General features: G+C 51.6%; 1 protein-coding gene and 2 pseudogenes across 9 annotated transcripts in view; all 3 read left to right on the top strand.

Moving 5' to 3' along the window:
- Nucleotides 1-17,511, top strand: part of KSR1 (kinase suppressor of ras 1) — a 150,940-nt gene extending 133,429 nt beyond the window's left edge. For 6 of the 9 annotated variants that reach the window (XM_045836314.1, XM_045836315.1, XM_045836316.1 and 3 more), the window contains 7 exons: nt 2,371-2,467; nt 5,629-5,762; nt 6,453-6,584; nt 7,787-7,922; nt 9,745-9,878; nt 12,487-12,567; nt 14,460-17,511. In XM_045836314.1, coding sequence (XP_045692270.1) covers nt 2,371-2,467; nt 5,629-5,762; nt 6,453-6,584; nt 7,787-7,922; nt 9,745-9,878; nt 12,487-12,567; nt 14,460-14,538 — 793 coding nt within the window. In that variant the 3' untranslated portion in view covers nt 14,539-17,511. Of the gene's footprint in view, nt 1-2,370; nt 2,468-5,628; nt 5,763-6,452; nt 6,585-7,786; nt 7,923-9,744; nt 9,879-12,486; nt 12,568-13,190 lie in introns of all 9 variants that reach the window. The other 3 variants (XM_045836317.1, XM_045836319.1, XM_045836320.1) reach the window with 2 other exon arrangements.
- A 3,478-nt stretch (nt 17,512-20,989) lies between these two features.
- On the top strand, nt 20,990-21,253 carry LOC123817469 (annotated as a pseudogene).
- A 933-nt stretch (nt 21,254-22,186) lies between these two features.
- Nucleotides 22,187-24,544, top strand: LOC123816830 (annotated as a pseudogene).
- The last annotated feature ends 1,161 nt before the right edge of the window (nt 24,545-25,705 follow it).

The raw sequence follows: 25,705 nt of genomic DNA, 5'->3' as shown, positions 1-25,705 counted from the left end.
TAACATTCCCATGACTGTTTTTATAACTGGCAAAAAAGTTCACCTTTTTTGGAGAGCGTGGAAGTTTTCATGTAGGCAGGTACAAAAAACGGGGTACAATTTCCCCATCGTATAACACCACTGACATTAAAAATTAAGCAAATAGAAGACGCCTCAGGAGAGAGAAAGTCACCTGCTGAGAAAGGTGCGAGGGAAAAGCCGGTCCGCTCTGCTCCCACAGGTGCTCCTCCCCACGCGTGGGCACTGGAAATGGAATAGAGCGAAGAATTTACATAGCCTCCTGTTGGTAAACTGTTTACCTGCTCCTTTGTGACATGGCAGAGACCGTACTGGCTCACACCTCGCTCTCTCCACTTGAGTGCAGGTCTGAGGTCTGCCGTGGTGTTGTATCACCTGCGCGGTGTTGCCATGGTGTGGGTGAAGCCAGCAGCGTGAGGAGCATCAGCTCCCGGCGGGCCCTGGCTCATGGCAGCCGTGGGTTCCTGGGGTGCAAACACTCACCACAGCTGATTCCAGGCCACTGACCTGGTGTCACCAAAAGGGGGTGGGGTTGGGGGGGAGTCTCACGGCCAGGATCTGGGCTCTCTCGAGCGGATCACTGGTTGTCCCCTCACCTCGCCAGTACTCTTTGGTCGTTGTGACCAAGTGTGTGTATCTTGGTGACCATCTGTGAGGACACATGCTGGGCTGGGTCAGAGGAAGTCCTGCCCATTTCCAGTCCAGAAAGTGTTCACTAGTTTCCTCTCCCACCTGGTATCACCGCACGTGCATCCCCGCCCCCAGCACCAGGGGATATGAAACTGAAACACCCCCCTGATTTTTGCCCCTGGCTTTGAAAGAGGTGTTGTTGGGTGTTTACTTCTAAAATCAGGAAAAAGCACCCTTACCAGTGGGGCTCAGTTGGTTGGGCATTGTCCCACCAAACGAAAGGTTCAATTCCCAGCCAGGGCACATGCCTGGGTTGCGGGTTTGACCAGGGTGCATACAGGAGGAAGCTTATTGATGTTTCTCTCCCTCTCTCTTCTCCCTCCCTTCCCCTCTCCAAAAATAAATAAATAAAGTCCTTCAAAAAATAAAACCGGGGAAAAGCAATATGAGGTTAGTGAAGAAATTTTGGAACATACATGGAGGTTTCAAGAAGAAACTAAAAATCACTTTAATCCCATGAGCCACGGGAACCCTCATTAATATTCTGATGACATTCCCTGTAGCTGGACCCGATGCTTTAAGAAACTTTCTCCTCAAACAAATTATATTTACTAAGTAAAAGTTAATTTCCATTTTGTTTGTTTATCAGAAACAGATGTAAATAACCACCCAGCAGCACTCCTGAGCAGTGCGAGACCGCCAGGCCATCACACCGTGTGATGAAACCCACCACACGACAGTGGGGTCTTTAGGGAACCGTCCTCACTGTGGCTGTGCCAGTTCCACAGCCCCCGCGCCCCAGCCTCCAGTGCTGTCCATCTGTCCGTCCATCCGTCCGTCCATCCTCCCATATCTTACCCACCCAGTTCCATAAATTATCCGAGTCTGCCTAAAGGGAATACATACGATAACAAAACAAAGCATTCAGTAACAAAATGTAGCACGTTCTAGAATATTCTGTAGGTACTGGAACACAGATTAGGAACTATTGCCACTCTTCCAGACCCTCATCCAGTTCTCAGGTTCCGAGGCCCCCAGAATCTTCTCTCCTGGGAGACTTTCCTAAAATCTCACCCCTTCCTCTGGTGGTGCAAGTCAGCTTCCCCTGGGGACAGGAGAATGAGCTGAGAATTCTCTCTGGGCTCTTCCTTCGAAGGTTTTAGGGGTCAGTGTGGATGGAGACCCCCAAATGCAGGCCCTTGTCCATTCGTAGCCCTGGCACCCTGGCGCCCTGGCAGGCCCTTCCACCCCATCCCCTCCTCGCACACTCCTTCGTCACAGTCAACTCTGTGACCAGGAAGCAGAAGGAACGATCACGAGCATCATCACAGTGAGCCCGGCGCCCCGCCCTTGCCCTGTGGTCGCCCTGAAAGGCCAGCTCCCTGCCCTCAGAATTTGCATTCACCCTGCCTTGAACCCCCACGGGTGGGCTGCTGTGCACGCCAGGGGCTGGGTGAACCGGGTTTCCTGTTCTGGGTGGGCAGGGTCTGGGCCTCGGGAGTGGGGTACCTGCCTGCGGGAATGTTTTCGTACGTTCAGGCCGGGCCCCAGAAGGAACGGGCGCAGCCTTGGTTAAGAACGAGGATTCTGGTGCCTGCGGTCCGGGGGTTGGCGACAGCCCTCCAGAGGCCCCTCTGCCCACAGCTCTGCCCATGGCCCCTCCTGGGGTCAGGCCGCCGAGCCGGCCCCGGCCGCTGCCTGACCCCACCACTTTCCACACAGCTTCTGCAAGGGGCGGACGCTACACTCGTTTGTGAGGGACCCCAAGATCTCTCTGGACATCAACAAGACCAGGCAGATCGCCCAGGAGATCATCAAGGTACAGGGGTGTCCGCCTGCCCTGCCTGCCTGTGTCAGGGTGATGGTGACGCCTTGTCTCCCCGCTGAGCTGGGGCGCTTCAAGGGTGGGACCCCATCTTCTTCCCTCCATTCGTGTCTTGTCTGTTTGGAGCTGTGAGCTGGAAACTAGGTCAGCAGTTGGACTTGGATTGGTTGGGGAGCAGTGCAGCATTCTTTAAAGACAGATGGCCCGAGTTTGAGTCCTGGTCACACCAGCTGTGTGACTTTGGGCAGGTGGTTTACCCTCTCTGAGCCTTGGCTGCCTCCTTTACAGAATGGGGATACCAACATAGCTGCCCTCGATGGGTTGGCATGAGGGCGGCCTGGGATAATCTGCAGCGAGAGCCCGGTGCTCGGGGCCTGCACTTGTTTCGGGGTCTGGTAGGGGGACTTTCTGTGGGCCGCCGGGGGGAGCACCCACACTTTCTGCCCCGTTGTTCCCAAATCCAGGTTTCAAGAAGACAGGCTCAGCTCAAGAGGCCCTTTTTCTTTCTTTCATCCACTTAAAGTAGTGAAATAAAAGTGACAAAAAAAAACAGCCCTGGGTGGGTGGCCCAGTTGTTAGAGCTTTATCCCCATGCGCCGTGGTTGAGAGTTTGATCCCGGTCAGGGCACGTACAAGCATCAACCAGAGAACGCACAGGTACATGGAGCAACAAATCGGTTTCCCTCTCTCTCCCTCTCTCTCTCTCTCTCAAATTAATTTAAAACGAAGAAGAAAAGAAACTTTTTAAAATGAAGGGAGAACTTACTTGTTGCCTATTTAGCGACAGGCCCAGACAGAAACTGGAACGCCGTGGGCAGGTGCTCTCTTCTCTGGTTTCTGTCCAGCAGTTTTCTCAGCGGCTCCGCGCATCTGGGCCCCGTCCCTGTCGTTCCTTCCTTCTCTGCCTTCTCTCTGCCAGCGTACCGTCCTTCTCCCCCGCCCTCCTTCTGTCCATTTGTGAGTGTGTCTTCCCAAAGGAAAAAATAAAAATCGCAGTGACATTTATGGACAAACGAAGATTGCCATGTGACATTTCCGCATGGCTGAGCTAATGAATTCAACTTTTGAAGCCCCCACAACCCAAATACCACGTTTACGTCTTCCTGGAGGCTCTCATTTCAGAGCAGCTGGAGAGAGCTGCAGTGTCACGCCTGCTCCTTGTCGTCCCCGAACTTGCTGGGCCCTGCTTCTCTCTCCCTGCAAACAGTGTCTGTCCTCATCATCAGAGCACTAAGCCATCTGGGAGGTTCCTGGGCAGAAGAGAACAGACTCAGAGCCATGGCTGGTGGCTTGGTTGGTTGGTGTGTCGTCCGCACACCAAAAGGTTGCGGGTTTGATCCCAGGTGGGACACATACGGGAGGCAACTGATTGATGTTTTTCTCTCACATCTGTGTTTCTCTCTCTCTCTCCCCACCTCTAAAAAAATAAATAAACAAACAAACAAACAAAAAACACATATCCTTGGGTAAGGACTAAAAAAAAAAGTTACTCAAAGGTTTTGTAACTGCAGAGCCAGAAGCTGCTTCTGCTAGTTTTTTCCATTGTTCTCTCTGCCTTTTGGCCTTTTTCGGGGAACTTCTAAGCCCCTTCCATTGTGCTCATCTCTGATGTCCCGAGTGTCTAAATGCAGCAAAAGGGGCCTGACTTTGGTTAAAGAGTTTTCAGTCCGGGGGCCTGTCTGGAAACACTGTGAAATCTTGGGAAGGAGGAGAGTTTGTGCCCCAGACCCAGGTGGTTTCCATCTTGTCTCTTTAAGCTGGTCTTTTGAGGTGGTGGCACCTGTTTTATAAACAAGGCTCAGAGGGGCGCAGACGACCAGTTGTCGTCTGACACACAGCTGGTCCCTGTTCAATACGAGGTGAGGTCTTCGGCTTGCAGGCCACTGAGGAAGGCGTGCACAGTTGCTTTGCTTTGGGAAATGGGCAAAGATGTTTTAAGGATTGTCTTGCATTCAGAACAGTTTGGGGGAGGAGCAAGTTGTCCCTTTCTGGAACTCCCTGCTTTTGTGGCAGGGTGACAGCTGTCAGCGGGCCTGAGGGAGGTGGTCACAGTGGACTCTGCGCCCTCCTGTCTCTCGCAGAAGAGCACCTGCCTTGTGTGAATGCTTCTCTGACCTTCTCCAGACCCACTTGGACCGAGCTCTGCCCTCGGCTAAGTGCTGTCTGCTTCCGCCTCACACTCATCTTTCTGTTTCCTAAACGTGGCTTACTTACCTTTCTGCCCTGAGCCCAAATAACTGCGAAGCCAGAGAGGTTTCATATCTCAAGTGGCACTTCCTGGAGTGAGATGTACACAGGCCTGTCTCTGAGCGGGCTGGGTCAGGCATTTCCATCATGGCGTCTTGCCCCTGTTCCCAAGGGCATCGGGGTACACGGAGCCCTGGGTTTGGTGTTAGAAGACAGCCTGGACCTCGGATGAGGTCGTGCCTATGCAGGGTCACCCACATTGCATACGCCTGGACAGTCAGGGTTCAGTCCAAATAGAGTGTTGGTTAGAAATCACCCACCTCCACCCACCCTTTTGCATGACAGATGAGGAAACTGAGGCTCTGAGAAGTCGAGTATCCAGGGCCGCACAGCAAATTAGAATGTGAGCTGAGATGGAGCTTGGATCCCAGATTTCTGCCCTTAGTCCAGGGCTCTGATGACAGCACAGGTATTGGGACCTCCTGAACTTGGAGATTCCTTCTGTAGGAGTTCCTCTCTGTTCCCCGCCTTGAGCCCTTGCCCAGCCTGAGGGAAGAGGCCTGGGGGGAACAGCCTGAAGGAGCCCACATCACTCAGGTCCTTTATGACTTAACACAGATGGTCTGCTCACACTTCACATACTTCCTGACCCCTGCCTCCCGCGCATGCCCCCGCCACACGTCACATGCTCCCTCAGTCTAAGTTGGAGGCTGGACAGCAGGAAGGCCCGGAAAGGGCAGGCACTGGCCTGAAACCAGATCTCAGCTGTGCAGCCTGGAGCAGGTGCCCTCCCCTCTCTGAGCTTGGCTTTCTCATCTGTAAAATGAAGCCACTTCCCCTGCATAACACTGTGAAGATTAAATGAGGGGATTTGGGTAAGGCATCCCGCTGCCTGTGCAGCCCAGGCATGCGCAGTGGCGTCAGTACTCATCTCCCCGCCCCCTGACGTGCGGCGCGCTGTCTTCCAGGGCATGGGATATCTGCACGCCAAGGGCATCGTGCACAAAGATCTCAAATCCAAGAATGTCTTCTACGATAATGGCAAAGTGGTCATCACGGACTTCGGGCTGTTCGGGATGTCGGGCGTGGTCCGGGAGGGACGGTGAGTGGGCCTTGGGCATCTGGCAGGACAGGGCGGTGTGGGCGGCGCCGGCTGGGCCTGGGTGCCGCCGAGGTCGGCACTCCCGCTCTCTGGTGCTGGGGAGCAGCCCTCCCCGGAGGAAAGGCCAGGTTTGCTTTGGTTCTGCCCTTGTGGTTCTGGTCCAGGGTCAGATTCGGGTGACATGTGGTTTCCTGGTACACTTGCTTCTCAGGCTGACCCCTATGGAGGCTGGGTCCCCTCACTCAGTTTACCAACTTGGGCAGAGGACCAGGGTTCAAGCCCCCAATATGAGGAAGAACGTCAGGTTTTATTTCCCCAAATCTTGAAGGGGTAGGGGTGGAGAGAAAGGCTCCTCCCCAAGCATCTGGGGGACCCCCAGGAGGCAGAGTGGCATCTGTGAGAAGCACGGGCAGATCTGATTTCCTGCGTAGAGACATACTCCAGTCTCCCCAACACCTTCAAGTGCAGTGTCTCCCCCACCCCCACCCGAGACCCCTTGTTGGCCTTCCTTCCTAGAAGAACCTGGTCATCACTCTTCTGTAACAGTCCCCAAGAGCACCAGTGCAATCTGAGCTGCCTCCCTGGGCTGCGTGTGGGTGGTATGCCGGCCCTGGGGCACAGGAGCACCAGGAGGGCCCCTCTGCTGCCGCTGAAGGGCCCGTGTCCTTGCCCTGGCTTCTCGGCCTCTAGGCGTGAGAACCAGCTGAAGCTGTCACATGACTGGCTGTGCTACTTGGCTCCTGAGATCGTTCGTGAGATGACCCCCGGGAAGGATGAGGATCAGCTGCCATTCTCCAAAGCTGCTGACGTCTATGCGTTCGGGTGAGCAGGCCCTCTTCCTGGGCTCCGAGGCCAACTGTGGCCAAAAGCAAGCGCCCCGCTGGGAGGGGAGGTGCGCTGTGAGCCCCGGCTCTGCTGCTCGCTGGGTGAGAGACCACGCTACTGACCTTCCCTTTCCCTACCTGTAAAACGGGAGGGTCGTGGCACCTCCCTGTAGGGTTGCCTCATGAGAACTAAGTTAGGTCATTCCTGGTCTCCCCCATTGCCCATGAGGACACTCTCCAGGGCTAAGAACTGTCGCAGTGGGGCAAGTGGGATGCCCTGCCAGCCACTCTGGTGGCCCGTGACGCTGACCAAAAGAAATAGAGAGAACACGGGGCGGGCAAAAGTGGGTTCAGGGTTGTGTGGATGCACACAGTTTGTTCCTGTGTTATTATTTATTTATTTCATTATTTCCCCTATGAACAACTGTAAACCTACTCTTGCCCCTTCCTGTATGATGTGAGCCGGATATATAAAGTTTTCATTTGGACACACTAAAGAAGAATGCATGAAGAAAAACATATTCAGTAATATATTTTATTTAACTCAATACATCTAAAATATGATCATTTCAACATGTAATCAAGATTGAAATTTAAGATGTTTTACCCTACAAAGTGTTGAAACTCTGGTGTGTATTTCCCACCTAACAGCACACCTCAGTCCCAGTCTCCACAACTCAGTTGCTCAGTGGCCCCCACGTTGGACAGTGGGCCTAACAGAGAACGTCCCCGTCCAGTTAAGTCCGGAGAGGCTGTGGGCTCGGAGAGGCTGAGTGAGGCCTTGCCCTGTAACCTCTCGGGATCCTTCCCTCGGCAGTGGTCTCTTCTCCTCTGACCTTACCATTTCTGGAGCCCCAGTGTGAGCCAGGCACTGGGCTTGGCATCTCTGTTGCTCCTCAAACAACCTTGGATGTAGGCACCAGCCCCGCTGAGGTTAACGGTTACAGCAGGATCTCTGTTCAGAGCTGGCACCACCTCAGACTTTTTAACACAATGCGAGCAGAATGCCACAGATCCTCTAGTACCTGGGGGTAGCCTCCAGGACCCCTCTCGGCATTCCCCGAAGCCGGGCAGGTGAAGAAGGCTGGGGAAGGATCTGGAGGCTCTGCCTGGGCCCCTGGCGTTGTGGCAGCAGGAGCCCCTGGGCATGAGCTGGGCTGAGCGGGCCAAGAGCTCACGCTGCATGGGTGGTCTCCACAGGACTGTCTGGTATGAGCTGCAGGCAAGAGACTGGCCCTTTAAGAACCAACCTGCAGAGGCCCTGATCTGGCAGATTGGAAGTGGAGAGGGAATGAAGCGTGTCCTGGCCTCTGTCAGCCTGGGGAAGGAAGTCACTGTGAGTAGCCACCTGTTCGTTCTGGGAGAGGGAAGGGGCGCCAGAGGGCAGGGTGCGGGCACAGGACTGGGCTGCGCTGTGTTCCCTCCCCAGAAGTGGGGCCTGGAGGCCCCGTGTGGGCCAGGCAGGCCTCCTTGCCGCTGGCAGAAGGGACTGTGTCTTTACTGCCCCACAGTTAACCCTTTTCTTCAACAACAACAACAAAAACAAAATTATCTTTAAAAAAAGACTGGAAGGAAATAAAGATAATGGTTTTAATTGAATTAGAAGCTGGAAAGATAGTAAAGCTCTGTATGTTACAAGGAAAGAAGTTTTTTGAAGAATCATAGCACAAAATACAAATAGTGGGGCTGTGCTTCGGTGTCAGATCTTCCTCCATGTTTTCCTCTGCTGTTCAAGAACTGATTGCAGTTTCCACAGAAAATTTGATTTTAAAATATCGAGTCTTCGTCCAGTTGCTGACCTCACGTGGCTGCGTACCTTTAATGGTTTCTCTGCGTTCCAGCTTGTAAGGGCCTTTGCCCCGACACAGTGATGCAGGGAGCCCAGAGGCCGATCTCCGGTGCCGTCAGCGGTAACCGCGGGCGAGGCAGGGCAGGGCAGGGCCCAGGGGTGCCAGCCCGGACATGCTGAGAACTGCGGGGGGTGTCTGGGCGGCACAGAATGGGCCTTGGCAGCTGAAGATTCCTGTTTCTCTCCAGTTGCTGAGACATTTGCTTTTATTCTGGCTTTTATAGTTTCCTGCCCTATGGTTTCTTTGTCTTGTAGGAAATTCCGTTAGTCAGAATTTGGTCCTTCATAGGGGACCTCCATGTCTTCTACCTCCCTTCATATTTCCCATTCCTACTTAAAATTGGGTAGGAACAAAAAGTGGGGGCATTTCCTTGATTTTATTTTCTAGTACTTCTACCTAATGTTTTATTTCAGTAGTTGCATTGTTAATCGCAAGCCCTTTTTCACTTTGTTGATTGCTTTTTTTATTTCGCCCTGGTCTGGCCTTACGGATAAAGTAGCGTCCTCACGCATATGTACGCTCGCTCGCTCGCTCGCTCGCACGCACGCACGCACGTGCTGTTTCCTCCGGTCGGTGGTTTGGTCCATTCATCTTTAGTCTCCTGTTTTCCTGCGAGGCCGGGCAACCCCGTGGGGTCCAGTCATGTTTAAGAACAGAAGCCCGAGCTGCTGAGTCTCAGGGAATGGGCCTTCCTGCTCTGCCAGGCGGGCACCTCCGCCCGCTGAGTGTGCAGCCCTGTTTGCCCACAGGTGGTCATCCCGACTCGAAAGGCTGAAGGGCTGTGCCGTGTCCGTGCGTGGACCCCGAGAGTAGGCAGCAAAGTGCCGGAGTGAGACGGGCTCTGCTCCGGGGACACTCGGGGCTGCCGTGGTGCCTGCGCTCACCGCCGCCCTGAATTGAGTCCTGTCGCCGCAGCCTCCATTGCTGTATGGCTGAGTCCGCTCCTGCTGCAGCCCCACTCCAGACGCATCAGAGCGTCCTGCATTTCACCTGCCCACACGCTGCCTTCCACTTCGAGTTGCAAAAATGGGTGGCCTTGTTTCTGATGTCTTTTCTATTACCTGTTATTCAACTTCACTACTGTTATTCCAGGGAGGTCTAAGGAGGAAGAAGTGGGGATAGGCTTGTGCACTTCATTTTGAACTGCAAGCATGAGAGCTCTTCGGAAATTCAGTCATTTCTCCGCCCTGCCCCAACAAAGGCCGGGCAGCTCAATGGACCACCTGCTGGGGGTGCTTGCCCCAGCTGTGCCTTCCTCCCTCTCAGGCAGCTCCCTCCCACACCAACTAATGCATGTTCTACCCGCAGGAGATCCTGTCTGCCTGCTGGGCTTTTGAGCTGCAGGAGAGGCCCAGCTTCACGCTGCTAATGGACATGCTGGAGAAACTGCCCAAGCTGAACCGGCGGCTCTCCCATCCCGGGCATTTCTGGAAGTCTGCTGAGTAAGTACCCCTTTAGTGACCAAATTTGCTGGCCAGGGTGGCCTCATCCAGGGTCTTAGAGGGCACCATCCACCCTGCATGCCCAAGGCTGTGGGGGACGCTCAAAGCAGATTAGCCAGGGGTGACTTGTCCCTCCCCAATGTCGCCAAGATCTCATTCACCACATTCATTTCGGAGACTTCTTTGGACGGGTGGCTGTCTCTAGCTCTCCTCTGAGAACTTGCCTATTGCTGTTGTTGAGGCAGTGCTGATGCCGGGCCTAGACCAGGCCCCGCCGAGAAGATTCTGCCTAGACAGGGCCGGGCGGGGCCAGCTGGCAGTAGAGCAACCTGGGTACCAGAATCAGCAGAGTGGCTGTGTTTTAAAGTACCACAGACTCAAGACAGAGCTTTCTAGTCACCAAATCGGCCACCTTTTATGGGAAGCCCGTGGCCTGGGTTCATGCGGTACCTCAGTGCTGCCATCCTGTCCCTGCTTCTGACACAGCCCCCTGCCTTAATGACACAGCCCTCTGCCCCCCAGGGAGCAGGGGCGGCCTCTCCTGGGCCATGGAGACTTGTCATCTCTTCCGTGTTCTACCTCATTTCCTTTCTTCTTCGTCCTCCGGCCCCCCTGTGCAAACACACACTGCGTGAGCATCTCGGGAAGGCCTTCGTTGTTGCAGGCCTCAGTTTCCAGAGCTTTAAAAAGTGGGGGTTGGGCAGGACTGGGGGCACCCACATTTGTAAAAGGCCACATGGGAAGTATTTCAGGCTCAGAGGGAAATTCGAGTCACAGCTGCTGTCGCTGGGACAGTGTGGAGCGGTGACAGCAGCCCCGTGTCTGTCCTCGAGACCCGGTGCTGCAGTCTGCTGTGGGAGGGGCCAGCCGCACGCCCGTCAGGTGCTGCGTGCAGACACCGAAACGTGAATTCCGTGGAATTCTGACATATCACGAAATCTACCTTTGATCCCCCCACCCCCAATAGTTCAGAAAGGTGGAAACCATTCTTAGCTTGTGGGTGGTGCAGAAACACGTGGCGGGCCACATGTGGCTGGGCCCCTGGGCAAGGTACATTGCTTTAAACTTTTTAAAAGGCAAAGGGCACTTTCTGAAAGTGAAATCTCCTACAGCCCTAGCGCACAGACAGACAAAGAGCCTGTCTGTCCCACGCCCAAGGTGGCCCCTGCAGCGCCAGTCTCCACACACCTGCACGGGCACCTGCAGTGCCACCACCCGGTCCCTGGAGCTGCGCCTGGGCCTCACACCTGCTGCCCAGGTGCGCAGGTCCAGCAGCACTGCTCTCTCTCTAGAAAGGGCCGGATACTGAATGTGTGAGGCCTGTGCGTCTCTGACACGTTAGTAGTTGTTGGCTTCTTTTTTTCCTTTTTCTTTAACAACTACTTAAAATAGTCAAAGCCTTTTTGTAGTCAGATGTGGCTTACACATAGTTTGCTAGCTCCTGTCTTGAAAACAAAGCAAACCCACTTCAAGCTGCAGGTGAGGTAAGGCCCAGAATGGGTTGCAAGACCAGACTCCACACGAGGGAGAACCTGAAGAAACGCAGTAAACTCGTTAGGCCAGAGGCAGGGATGTTCTGGAGGAGTGACTGTGTGTGGTTAGTACTGTATTTCAGGATGCAGTATATTTACTCTCTTGTCCTTAAGATGGGTCAGGATCCAGTACAAATGGGGTGACAGGATATTGGCGTTAGACGTGTGGGTTTGACCCAGCCATTGCTGAGAACCTGCTCCACACCCAGGGAAACAGGGCCAAGGCTGGGCGTTGGCCAGTGAGGAGTTTACACTCTAACTGGGGATGAGGACAAGCAGACAGACGCCCTAAGTCTGCACAGCAGGACTCTGTCTGGTCACCTCTGTGTTCCCGGCTCCTCGCGTGGCCGCGGGAACACAGTAGTTCTCAGCCAGCATTCCATGGGTTTGCCAAGCGGACGGAGGAGCGATGGCAACCCACTGAGGGCTGCGAGAAAGCACAGCCTCTGTGGGGGCCCCCTCCCCCACAGGGAGCTGGTCTCCAGAGGAGGTCATTGGAGCTGGGTTTTGAGCAAGGGCTGTCCCGGCAGAGGCCAGGGGCCGGGGGTTCTGGACACGCAGGAAGTTTGTCAGACGTCGGGCAACTCCTTTATCCGTCTGGGCCTGGTTTTCTCATCCACAAAAGAGAAAGCAGTGCTACCTGACTGCTGGCATTCAGGAGACGGTCCCAGATTCCCTAGAGACCAGAGAGCCCCACTGTCTCATTTCACGGATGCAGACCGAGTCGCAGACGACGGCTGTGTCTGGCCCCGCACCGGCAGCTCTAGCCCCTGAAAGGAAGGAATGCCGGCACCCCCGAACGAGCCTGGGTCGGAGCTCCCTGTACGTGGTTTTGTCTGCCACAAACTCAGCCTCTAATTCTCACTTTTCTTTTTCTTTTCCATCGGTCTTGTTGCTTTCTCGTTTTCGGGGGGTGGCTGACGTGATGGCCTGTCCTGTCATCTCCCCCTGCCCCCGCCGTCCTGATTCCTGCGGCTCCTCCCCCGCCCGGGCGCTCTGGGGGCCCCCCCGACTCCACCACCTGCTGGACTTCGCTTTCCCCACATCTGGCAAAACAATCGTGGGGCCACTCCCAGTCGCTGGCGCAGCCGATACTACGGGAAAGGACGTTACGGCCACCCTGACTTTAAGAGCTCCTGTCCAGTTCTGGAGGAATAGTGTGTCTTGTGTTCTTTCCCTCCTGCTCTGCCCGTTTGCAGCTACCCCTGGCACACCCTGCATCCTGTCCTGCCTGCATCCAGCTACCTCATCTTTGTGTGTTTTTTCCTCATAAACCAAAGTGATGCTTTTGCGGCCATCAGGGCACCAGCAAGGGCTCCGCAGGCTCGTGCTTCTCTGGCTGGGCTGAGAGAAGACGCAGGTGTCCACCCACTGTGGCAGCGACGGCTTGTGCCTGGGTGGGAGAGGACTGGATCATTGTCTGAGTCCCCAGGGTGCCCTCTGGCCAGAGTTTAAAGAGGGGAGTGCAGTGAGCAGAAATAGTGAACTCCAGGAAGTCTATTTGAAAGTCAAGGACTGAGGGGCAAAGGGCGCACTGGCCAACTTCTGTATGACATCCTGTGACTGGGGCCCGAGGGATTTGGGGAGGGTTCCTCATGGCAGGCTCCCTGCCATGTGCCAGCTGCTGCCCAGCCTGGAATGGATCGGGGCGTCCCTTTCTCTCTCTGCAGGGAAAGAGGGTCCCTTGCCTTCTGGCCAGGCCTTGGCCGCTCCCCACCCCCACCCCACCCTCATGGGGCTCAGTTCTTATGCTGCTCTCCCCTTCTCTTTCCTCCCCTAGGTTGTAGGCCTGGCTGCCTCGCATGTGCCTGGGGCTTTCTTCCTCCTAATTGGCACTCGGCACCGCGACTTCTGCTCAAACGCAAACTGAGATGTGGGCACTAACCCAGGGGACGCCACCTCTGCTGCTCCAGCCTTCTCTCCTGAGACTTCTTTCGCTTTGTTTGTTTTTAAAACTGGCCCCTCCCTCTCCACGGCCTGTGTGTGCCTGAATAACTGACCTCCATGGAAGATCCCCTAACAAATCTCCCCAGAACCACCTCCTTGGACCTGACTTCGTCCTCTCTAGCCGTTCCTCTGCGGGGTGGTATCGTTTTTTGTTTGGGTGCTCCTGTCTCCCTACTAACAGCTCAGTGAGATCTGTTCCCTCTTCCCACCCCCCTGCCAACTGGCACGTCGGCCTCCTGGTGGCTGGGTTCAAAGTATGGGGGAGGGGGCGAGGTTTGCTTGGCTGTTAACCCGTAGGGATCTTGTCCAACAAGGAGTGGGATGATTTCAGAGCTGCGCAGGGCCAGTCCCCTCTGCAGGGCTGGCGGTGTGGACACCGTAAGGTTGGTTCCCATAGGAGACACCAGCGTGGAAGTGTACTCAGCAGCACACTCAGGAATGTGGTCCTAAAGCAAGGGGTGGCCTGTCCCCAATTTCACCAATAAAACAAAGCTCTTGCCCCTTCCTACCCTCATCGTTACCTCCCTTTACATCTGCCCAGTGCACGTGGAAAGTACCAGACCCCAAGTCAGCGTTCAGCAGGAGTGTGGCTGACAGGCACGCACAGAGTCACGGAAGCGGTTACCAAATGCAGATTCCCAGGGCCCGGAAACCTGAATCCGGGTCTCTGAAGGCAGGCCCCGGCAACCCACACTTCAGCCTGCCTCCCAGGTGGCCCGGTGCACTCCAGTGCAGGAGGACCGCGTCTAAAAGGGACATGTGATGTCTCCGTCAGCTCTGGGGGTCAGGTTTCTCCTCTCTCCCAGTTCCTCCTGGAGCTAGAGCTTCCCTGGGCTGCAAAGGAGGCTGCAGTGCAGGCGAGCCCACAGCAGTTCCCGAGTGTGCCGGGTGCTGGGGATTCCGAGACACACAAGCCCTGGCCTCCAGGAGGAGGGGGCAGCCAGGCGTGACCGGGGCAGCTTGGCGGTGGAATCATCCTCACTTCTTGGTGGGCCGGGCCCTCTGCTGAGCTTCTGGCACTGGCCCAGTCCTTCGCTAGTGTCCCCCCAGTGCTGACGAAGACCAGCAGGGCTGTAACCCTTGTCTCTGTTCCTCTCTGCAGCATTAATAGCAGCAAAGTGGTGCCCCGGTTTGAAAGGTTTGGCCTGGGCGTCCTGGAGTCCAGCAACCCAAAGATGTAGCCGTCTGTGCAGTTTTTCCACGGTTTCTTTTTCCTTCAGTGTGTTTCTCAAACACCCAAAGCACTGCCACAAAAGGCAGCAAGCACTCTGCGCAGCGGCAGCCTCTCTCTGAAGCGCTGCAGGACGGGAGCGAGAGTCCTCCGTTCAGACCGTTCGTTCACAAAAAACACTTTGGTCCGGGAGATGGAGCCGTGCCTGCTGTCCTTAAAATGACATCACCGACAACCAGACCTGTCCCGACAGGCAGCAAATGTTTACATGTGTGTTTCTGCGGAGTGAACGCGCTGTGTTACAATAGGTAATAATAAAGACCGGCTGTGCAGAGGTGTGCGGGCACCGTCGGCCGGGGCCATGGAAGTGGCCGTCCTGGAGAGCCCTGCGGGCGGTGAGCCCGAGCTGGGCCAGAAGGAAGAGGTGCGTCGTGACCGTGGATGTTCTCGGGGCGGGACGGGGGACCACAGGCTCGGGCCTGGCCGCTGCTCTGGCCCCACACCCCATCATTGGGGAGCCTCCCTCTGCAGGGGTCGCCCCTCGCCCTGACAAGAGGCCTCTCCTCTGGCACAGCAGGCCCTGGCTGGGAGCCAAGCTAAATTATGAGGGTCACCAGATCCCAGAGAGCGGGGGTTCACCTCTGACCCCTACAGTTCAGCGCATACAAGCTGGAAACTTAGAGACAGATAAAACCCAAGTGACATTTACACTGACCACAGGTTCCTAACTGGGGTTTCCATCGTCTGTAGAGATGTTTCCTCCAGGAATCCCCCAGGAAGGCACCAAGGAAACGCCTCCGCTTTTTGACACGTCCCAGCCCCTGACTGACATGTGACCCCAGAGCCAAGGCGGTGTGTGCCGTGAAGGCGCCGTGAGAACAAGGCAGGTGTGGGGGAGGCAGCCGCAGCAGCCACCCTCCCAACCCCAGGGTGGCCTGGCTGGCCCCTTAGAAACCCAGGGCTCCAGACCTGCCCACCTCTCCCACTCCCCCAATCCCGCTGAAGCCCCTCAGCCCAGGCCTGGCTCCTCCCATCCATGTCCGGAGCTAAGAAGGGAGCATGTGTCCCTACTTTCATTCAGAGCCACCTAGTGAGCCCCGCAGTCTTCAGAGCCTTCCCAAGGCCTGCTCACCAGGCCTCTGCTTGAACCGGAAGGAAGGAAGGGAGGGCTCCATTTGGGGAAGTCCGTGATGGGAGAGCACCTGGCCTGTCTTCACTAGGAGCTGTTGCCTGAAGAGAGAAGTTCCAAATGGCGAAGAAGCCCTTCGGTGGGCATTAGATCCTCAGGCTCGGATTCCAGAAGTGAACAAAGGGGAGGAGAGTGGCCAGGTGGTCGGATTCGGACCCAGAACAGGTGTCCATGCTCTGAGCCCAGATGGGGAGGCATGTGGTCCCTTTCATGTAGACGCACCTAGCAGAGCTCCTGGAGTCTGCCCGAAACATCCCGAAATGGGCCGCTGCCCAGGACCTGTGAGCTGTGTTCCCCTCCCTGGGCCACCATCCCTTGGGTGTGACAGCACAACTATGAGGCAGCACAGCTATGAAGACCCTGAGGGACCCAGGGTCCTGCTGTCCATCAGCACGCCAGACACACGCGCCCTCCCTCCTCGGTGTGCAGAGAGTTAGACGAGAAAACCAATGGGTTTGGTTCATGGGGTTCTGTTTTCTGTGGGACCCTCCGTTTCTGCCCTCCATGCCTTCAGCCTCCGCCGTCAGCCCTCTGCACGATCACCCCCACCCAGAGCCACCTCGTGTGTCTGCTGCCTATGAGTCTTGCCCTCTGAACCCGTGGCCATGCTGGGGAGCCCAGGGCTTGGACGGCAGCTGAGCAGGTCAGGCTCCACGCCTCCCCAGCCCTGACTTGCAGCTCACGAAAGTCAGTCCGAGCTTTTTTTTTTCTCGTGAGTCTCACACTTGGGGGTCAGTTCAAGAAGCTTTCATCAGGCACCTATCGTATCTTGTGCAAGGGCTGGGGGCCTGAGGTAGGAGCGGCCACAGTCCCCACCTTTAGGGAACTGATGATCTATCAGGAACCCCAAGAGTGTAGCTGAGTGCCTGGGGTCACCCCCTTCCTCTCCAAGGCCTTGGGCAGCCTCTTGGCCTGAGCCCTCCCTGTCCTTTACAAGAAGCATCTGAGGAAACCCCCCCGGGGCCCCCTACTCCCTCTCTAGTTGACTGTGAATGAGGTTAGGAAGACATGCTTGCCCTTTCGTGTGCTCTCCCCGTCTGCCTTGGAAACACATGAAGGACGGCAGATACTGTGAATTCAGCTTGCATGGCCAGCTGTGAAGGGGAAGCTGGGAGGATCTCCGTGGTGAGAGCTCTGGGGGTGCAGAGGCCCCCCTCCGGGGTCTGAGAGTGCAGCCTGCACTTTGCCCCTTCAGGGCCCCCCAGTTCCCAGCCTCACCTCCAAACTCTAGGGCCTGTCCCTGCTGCCTTTAGCCACCAGAGTTGCAGCCATTGGGTCTCCATCCAACTTGAGGTCTTGAATCCTAGCGAGGTACCTGTTATGAGAAGTGGGTAGCAACTCTGACCCCTCCGTGTCACCAAATGAAAGATGTTTGCAGGGCCCTGAAGTCTCTCTGCCCCTCCTGGCATTTCTTGTGATCTCAGAGCCGGGTGGGATGCCCTGCGAGTCTCTGTTCTGTATTGATTTCGGGGCCAGGTGGAGACATGGATGTGAAACCCAATAGGGAGCTTGTGGGGTTCTGCACCGTTCGCCAGGATTTCGTCAGTGTGTGCAAACCCCGCATCTCTGTGGCCACAAGGCACACACTTTTGTTTTTGAATGTGATGTAAAATTTGTACAGTAAAAGTTTTTATATTTTCTATCAACTGCATTTGTCTTCCAGAAATGCTATTAATTTAAATTAAAATGATTAGTATTAACGGACGTGCTGTATCACTTTTTGCCACTGGCAAGAACATACTCTGCCGGGCTAAGCCTGGGGATCTGGAGTTTGAATAAAAATATACCAAGGTGTCTGGGGCTTGTGTCTGCTTGGGTCAGTCGAGTGAGCGTGGGGGGCTGCTCAGCCGGGCGGCATGGGAGGACAGGAATGGAGGGAGTGCCCTCCAGAGAAAGAAAAGTTATGTGTGGACCTCGAAGGCAGGTAGCTCTCAACAGATGGAGGAATGGATAAGGAACAGCATCGGAGGCTCATGGTACACAGAGGAAGGTCATCCAGCCCCCAGCATGACAGCTGGGGGTCCGTGTCTCCTCGGCTGGAGGTGCTCTTGCCTTGTAGAAGCCTTGGTTAGTGGGAGGAGTGGTCTTTTATCCAAATCTAATTTCTAGGAGCCCCTCCTTGCCAGTAACAGAGAGGGTGCCTTGGAGGTTGGGGTAAGCAAAACAGATGGAAGAGATGGGGAACCAGCATTTGTGGGACCCCTTCCTCTGAGCCAGGGAGGTGCTATCCCTATACCACCTAGCCATCTAGCCCTCACAACACCATGAGTTAGGAACTGTCGTGGAGTTTCAGCTGAGGAAACTGAGGTGTGGAGAGGTTAAGGGCCTCACCTAAGATGCCACAGCTGGTGGGTCCAGGACTCAGACTCCCGAATCTCCTTCTCATCAGAAGTCAGGGGATGTATAGATCAGACATTTATTGTGCATCTACTTACTATGTTCAAAAGATGGTGCTAAGTGCTGGGACACAGATAAAAGGTAGTGCCCTTGCTCTCAGCCATGAGCCAGTGAGTGGCCCAAGGAAGGGTCCCTCCGTCTACCTGGCAGGCTTCGTGGAGGGGGTGGCCTTGGAGCTGACTTGAAGGGTGAGCAATGTGTCTGGTGCATATAAGCAAAAGGAGAACATTCTACCTTGCAGGAGTGCCACAGGCCACGGCTCTGGGAGTACATGGATGGTATGCTCGAAAGTCGCAAGTATTTCAGCTGTTGTAAATTGGAACCTGGGTGTAGAATGAATCTGGAGGGACCCAGTAGGTGCCAAGCCACTGAGTTTAAGCTTTAACAGGACAGCCCTGGGGAGCCATGGAAAATTCTCAAGCAGAAGAGGACCATAATCAGATTTAAGTTTTGGCTATATAGGATGGATTGGGGTAGAACTAAACTAGAGGCAGGAGAGATCGTGAAAAGATCTTTGACTGGATATGAGGGAGAGGTGAGCATTCAGGATAATTCCCCAAATGTCTGCCTTTGTGGCTGATGAACTCATTCCCTGAGAAGGTGACCCTATGGTTGGGGGTCACAGGACGGGTCATGCTCAGGAGGCATCCAGGTAAGATCTGGGCAGAGAGACATCACCAGGTGGTGGACCCCGGAGGAGAAAGGGCTGGGAGGTGCTAAGACCCTGCCTGGAGCCAGCACCCACACCTGCCAGCACCTGTCTCCTTGTTTTTGAAGGAAGTGGGCTCTTGCTGCCTGGCGTATTTGCTGTGAAGATGGGGTAAGTGAAGTGAGTGAAGCGCTCAGCACGAGGCGCATGCTCCAGGCCTGGTGGCTGCCCCGAGGTGGCCAGGCTGTGCACCCTCACTTCCCAGCGCACCAGGCCTATTCCCTGGGAGGGGAGCTGCACTGTAACCCCGATGCCTCCCTTCTCTCCAGCCCAAATGGGCTCCAGCAGTGGATCTTCTTCAGTGTTTGTGTCTCATGGTGGCCCATCATGTTCTCTGGATCCCAACGTGGGTGCAGGTTTCCACCTCCCACCCCCGTCCCACCTTTACAACAAAAAGCCAGAAAAAAAGGTTGCCCTGGCTAGGTAGCTTAGTTTGTTGGAGTGTCATTGCAGTATGCAGAGTTGTGGGTTTGATCCCTGGTCAGGGCACGTGCAAGAAATGAGCAATGAATGCATCAGTAAGTGAAACAACAAATCAATCTCTCTCTCTCTCTCCCTCTCTCTCTCTCTCTCTCTCCCTCAAATCAATAAATTAAAAAAAATTACTTGTCAGTCATTTCAGTAAGTTTCTGGGCCAGACAGCAGAGCAGCACGGAGAACATCCACATGGAGGCTTATCCATCTCACATCACTGAGTAGGGCTGAGTGTCCACTGTCTATCCCCATGAGCCTGTGGCTGGGCCAATATGTCATGGGATTAGAGAGGCCTGGGAAGGGGGGTACAGAGGGCCTGGGTTCCTAATCTTACCTGATCCCTCCTTTGCTGGGTGGATTGGGCAAGCCTTCCATGGCAATGGGGAAGGAAGGCCTGAGTCAGGCAGGATGGGGCCTGGGATTTGCCCTATTTCTTGAGCACCACAGTCATCCCTGTCTGCAGCTGGGCCCATTATGACAGCTGCAGCAAAGGGACTGCAGAGCAGCTGCTCCATGTGGAAAGAATAGCAGGACTTAAATGGGCGAAAACCACTGAGAGATATGGCTGCCAAAAATAATAAACTCATCTTATGTTGCATTACTAGAAGCACAGTGCCTAGGAACAAGGGAGGTGAAAGCCCCACACTATTATGAGTTGGTCGGATTCCTCAGGTACAGGGTCTAGTTCTGGGCACACCAGGAGGCCAGAGCAAAGCAACAGAACATCACGGAATGCCTCCTAAGTGGCAGGGCCATGCAAGGTGCTTTACATAGGTTCTCTCATTTCATACCAGGCAAATTATGTGAGACAAGTATTACCCCCATTTATAGAAGGAGAAACTTGGGGTCATCAGGCAAAGTAATCTGCTCAGGGTTATCCAACTGACAAGGGAACACCTTGGACTTGAAGCTACATCTGGCTGACTCAGTGAGTGCTTTTGCTTCAACACCTGGGCTCCTTGAAGTAATAGGCCGCTCCATGGAAAATATCATTTCTTTCCACATTACACTCTTCTCAGGAGATTCCTAGATATAAGAGAGTGGACTCATTGTTCTTTCCTGTTCAGCAGAGGAGCCTCTAGTTCCCACTCCCCAACACCTCTCCAGAACAGGCCCTGGATGAGATGGTGTTGACAGGACCCAAAGGGGAGCCTGACACGCTGGGCTTCCCACTCCCCACACACAGACAATATTGTTCAAAAATGAAACCAGGAGTCTGGTTCTGGCAGAGCCCTCCTTGGCCCTGGGCAGGCACAGAGCCACATTCCCCTGTGACAAATGTAGCCCATGGAAGGAAGCCTGTCCCATGAAAAGGCGTCTGAGAACTGAGGGAGGGTGGTGCAGTGGTTAGCAGCACAGGCTGTTCTATTGCCCCAACAAATAGAATGTGGTTGAAATGACACTACCTAGCTTCTGGGGTTAGGTTATGTTTATAGAGTGGCTCCCACTCTCTCCGGCAGAGATGAGCTCTCCCCATCTAGTCTTGCTCAAGTTCAGATTTGTGAGCCAGATAAATATTGTTTGAAGCTACAAAGTTTTCATATAATTTTATGCAGCAATAGATAACTAGCACATGGGCTAGCCTATCCTGCTAGTCTCTGTTCAACCATTTTCCTTCTCTAGGTGCTAAAGCCATTTAAGACAGTTTATTTAATATGTCACCCTGACCTCCATGTCACTTGGAATGTTCCACCATGCCCAAGACTTCTTGTCTCCCTGTTCTAAAGCCCAGAAAGAGAAGGGACACAGGAGTCTCTCTTTTCCCACCATCGTGATCCATGACGTTGGTACTTCTTCACCATGTGTTCTCGTGAGACTTTCAGGATCAAGAGGTTCCTGGTGAAGAAACAAAAACTGAATTGACCCATTTCCCAATGGATTCAGGTGAAAACTGGTAATAGAATTGGGTACAACTCCAAAAGATGACATTGGAGAAGAACCCTACTGGGTTTATGAGGAATGGCACATAAGACATAGCTCCATATTTGTGTTCCATCCAGGTTGTCTGACACTTCAAATCACTAAAAAATGCACTACTGTCTGGACAGTTGGGCATTTTAATTGGGAAATTATTGAAAAAAATATTTTCTCTGTTGATTTTTTTCTGCAGTAGTAGGTTGGTTCATTTATAAGTGTGAAACCATGTAGATCAAAACAATACAAAGGAGAGAGGAGAAAGAGGAGAGAAGAAAGAGAAAAATTCATGGACAAGAGACTCTTCCTTTCTTCCCTGGAGTCCTGTGGTTTATGCCCAGGGAGGTTATGTATTGTCTGATGAGGTCTTGTGCTTAACTGTTTGGCTTTGTTTAATTCTCTCATCTCAGTTTCTCCATTCCACTTGCCCAAGAATTTCCTAGCTTCTATTATCCTGTCTCATTCCCCTCTCAGAGACTTCCATTTCTAAAATCCTTTAGGGGTGATGAGAGAGTTGATTCTCTTATCAATAACTGCTTCCTGCTGATAAGGGCTGTAGTCCCTGCCCAGGTAGGGTATGGAAGTCTCTCCCTGCCTCATATAAGGGAGACAAGGGAATGGGGTTTGAGACTGGAACAGAAAGCCTGTTGGATTTTTCCAAAGTGGGGATAGGCTGGAGTCCCCAAAGCATCATCATCTTGATATGGAATTGTATCCAATTCATTCATCTAGTCTTGACAACAAGTTCATTCAGCCAAATCATTGAGTCTCACTTCAGGAGGTGGCAATGCCAATAGACATCTAAAATGAGGCTTATACTGTCTAAACAAGTAACCAGGTAAACAAGGTCATAGTATACACTCTGCAAAGACAGAAGGAACACAAAGATTAATGAGCACAGTAAACCATTAACCAGGTTCTGAGTCTGTTAGAGTGTCAGATGAGAAGACTTCCAAATGTAAGACTTTTGCTGAAATGAAAGTAAGCAGTGACAATCACATAGGTCCTCTTTATCTGTGGTTTAAATGTCTGGTGATATCATCAGATGCTCAGGTAAATTATGTATGGTTCACACTGCATCACTAGTTCTCAATAATTCCAAATCAAAAGATGAATGAAAAATGAAACAGTAGTGAAAAAGAAAACTATAAAAATTCAGGATCCAATTGAGTTTGTAGGTTAAAAATAAACCTTTAACTGGAGTCCTATATCCACAATTGGACATAGCGATTTCCAATTTCTCTCCCCAGAATTACCCTCATTTTTTTTTATCAAAGAGACTGCATTAAGTACAGTTTTTACTTTGGCTTGGTATTTACATAAATAGAACATCAATAGCAATTGATCATATAAGCTTTCTTAAATCTGCCTCACTGGAATGTTACAAGGACATTTCAGATTGAATTTTAATTTGTCCCTCAGGGAAAGAAGCCAAGTCCCACAGTTGCCTTCCTGCTTTGCCTGCAATACCTACAGTTTTGGGGATTTTCCTCAGGTTCTTGAGGTCTCCTAAATGTGTTGAGGTTCTTTCCTTGACACCTTTCAGTAAAGCAACCCTTGTTCCTTATCCAGAAAGACTGCCATGAACCTTCTGAATATGCAAGGCACCAGGCCATTTCTCCAAAGGGCTTTTACTGGCTTCAAATGTCAACCTTAATTCCTTCAGACTTTCTGGTGACATCCATAGTCCAGGCATGTCTCTTTTAATCATGACATTCCAGACAAAGACTTGGTTAATAAAACTATAATTGGAAACTGTCTTTATGTGTCCTGTTATAAAGAAATTAGATTTTTATTGGATTTATACAAATAAACATATTGCCATGGAAATAATGCTACTCTCTCACTAAGAGTTTTCAAATTCCAGAAGGATCAGGTAGGGAGGAAAATATAAATGCCTCAATATTTCTAATGAAAGTATAATTTACCAGATTGCTTTAAGAAATTAGTTTTCTTATATGTCTGAAAAAGAAAGGATTAAAAATTAGCAGTATTTTTCAATAACAAATTATAAAAGCCACAATTATCTTCAGCTTATAATGTCTCATAGTTAATTTTTTATCCTGATTACTTGCTAGTATTTCCATAAATCTAATTATTCAGTAGGGTTCTGCCAATCTTCATTTACTTCAAAGAGATGACTTAATCTGAAAGCTGTAATTTAGAGTATGTCAGAGTCATTTGCATAAACTTTTCCAAAGATGTAATATATCTTTGCAAATGCATTGGAGTAAAACAATGACTATCTCCAAATTACAAAAAAAAATCATAATAATAATGCCCTTAAGATGACACAGTTACAGATTTGATTATAATGCAATTGATAAAGAGCTTTGCTTTCCTGCAACATTTTAAGATAATAACTAAAATTACAAATGAAAGTATATCAGAACTTCATGGAATCTTGGAGATTTTTATATAATCTACAACAGGGGTGTCCAATCTTTTGGCACCTCTGCACCACACTGGAAGAAGAAGAGTTGTCTTAGGCCACACATTAAATGCTTGCAACATGTAATTGCAAAAAATCTCATAATGTTTTAAGTAAATTTATGATTTTGTGTTGGGCCACATTCCCAGCCATCCTAGGCTGCATGCAGTTCACAGGCCACAGGTTGGACACCCCTGGTAGAACATCTATTTTAATCATAAAAATATGTGTATACAAATAGAACATATTATTTCTTTATTTGACAGAGCTTCCCATGCACTTCAAAAATATCGAATAGGCCTAATGGGTTCAAAAATTTTACTCATTAAGGAGAAAGAACAAACCCCTGAAACATTCCAGGGACCCATTGGGATGACACAATGCCAATTTTAGGTCAAGAAAAGTCTCTTAAAATTTGAACCCTGGGGAGATCGTCAAATATACTTGACCAAAAGATTGTATATCACAATACCTCACACTCTTTCTTTTCGACCTGGGCCCGGCCTCAGCCCCCTCGTCACCCGAGTTTAGATAGCTCCCACAAAGGAGGGTGGTGAGAAGAAGGGTTGTTCTGCCATCAGCAGGGCAGTGACCAGAGAGCAGACCATCGACATCCACAAGTGCACCCATGGTGTGGGCTTCAGAAAGCATACCCCTCAGGCACTCAGAGAGATCCGGAAATTTGTCATGAAGGAGATGGGACTCCAAATGTGCACGTGGACACCAGGCTCAACAAAGCCATCTGGGCCAAAGGAAGAAGGATGTCCCATACCACAGCTGGGTGCAGTTGTCCAGAAAACACAATGAGGATGAAGATTCGCCAAACAAGCTCTATCCATGGGCCACCTATGTACCTGTCACCACTTTCAAAAATCTACGAAGTTAGTGTGGATGAGAACTAACTGCTGATTGTCAAATAAAGTCATAAAACTGCCTTGAGATTTGGTTTCCTATTGCTAGTAACAATGGAATGTGTTTGTATATCTTAAAGTAGTTCCCAATTGAAGGATCATTTGGAAAGCTTAAAACAAGATTGTGTATCATTATGAAACAATATTAAATTATTTATTTACCCAAAGTGACAATAAAGTTATCAAACATTACTATGGGCTAGTAAAACTTTAGTTCTTACAATAAAGAATATGGGTTTTTTGCCCTGGTTGCTGTGGTCAAACCAAAAGGGCACCCATTTGGTTCCCAATCAGGGCACATGCCTGGGATGCAGACCAGGTCCCTCATGTGCCTCTCGCATGCTCACATGGGGGGCACTCGAGAGGCAACCTACTGATGTATCCATCCCACATCATGTTTCTCTCTCTCTCTTTCTCCCTCCCTTCTTCTCTCTAAAAATAAATAAATAAAATCTTAAAAAAAAAAAGAAGAATATGGGTTTTGGGGCAATCAAGTACATGATTAACATGATATAACACATTATTTTAAGAAATATATAGAATCTCTGCTTTCTAGGCACACATAAGAAAACCCTTTTTCTCTTTTACCACGCTGAAAAAGAACCAAATTCTGAGTTAGCTTACTTTTGATACGTAGATTCACTTATCTAATTACATTGTGTATTCAGCTCCCTGTGTAATTACCTCTCAAGGCCCCTTCACAGACCTTCTTCACTTTGCACAGATGCTCTTCCACTCACACCAACCCTCTCTCTGCAGCAAGTACTTTTGTACCTTGTACCTCCATTTCCAAACCACAGTTTCTTTCCAACTTAACTAGAATTCTTAATTCTTAGAGGAATTGATTTTTAGTGGCAACTTAAAGTAAGTATTTAACATTCTTCAGATTGATACTTTTATGAACATATTGCATAACCACTACTGCAAAGTTTCATTGGCAAACACACACACATTTTCAAGACATACTTCAAATAAAGTACGAGCTATATGCATTAACATAACTGAATCCGTTTTCTAGCTTCTCTACAGGTAAAAGCCAAAGTAGACAAACCCAGATCAATTAATATTTCAGTATCTTGTTATTTCAAAATATATAGATATTTAATTATTTTCACCATTTAGCCTAACAAAACTCAAAGTTCCAAGTCATCA

Source organism: Phyllostomus hastatus, unplaced genomic scaffold (genome assembly GCF_019186645.2).
Source record: "Phyllostomus hastatus isolate PE091 unplaced genomic scaffold, TTU_PhHast_1.1 phas_contig_210, whole genome shotgun sequence".
In the NCBI taxonomy this organism is placed as follows: domain Eukaryota; kingdom Metazoa; phylum Chordata; class Mammalia; order Chiroptera; family Phyllostomidae; genus Phyllostomus; species Phyllostomus hastatus.
The sequence above is the reverse complement of the archived record's forward strand: the minus strand, read 5'-3'. Positions and strand labels throughout refer to the sequence as shown.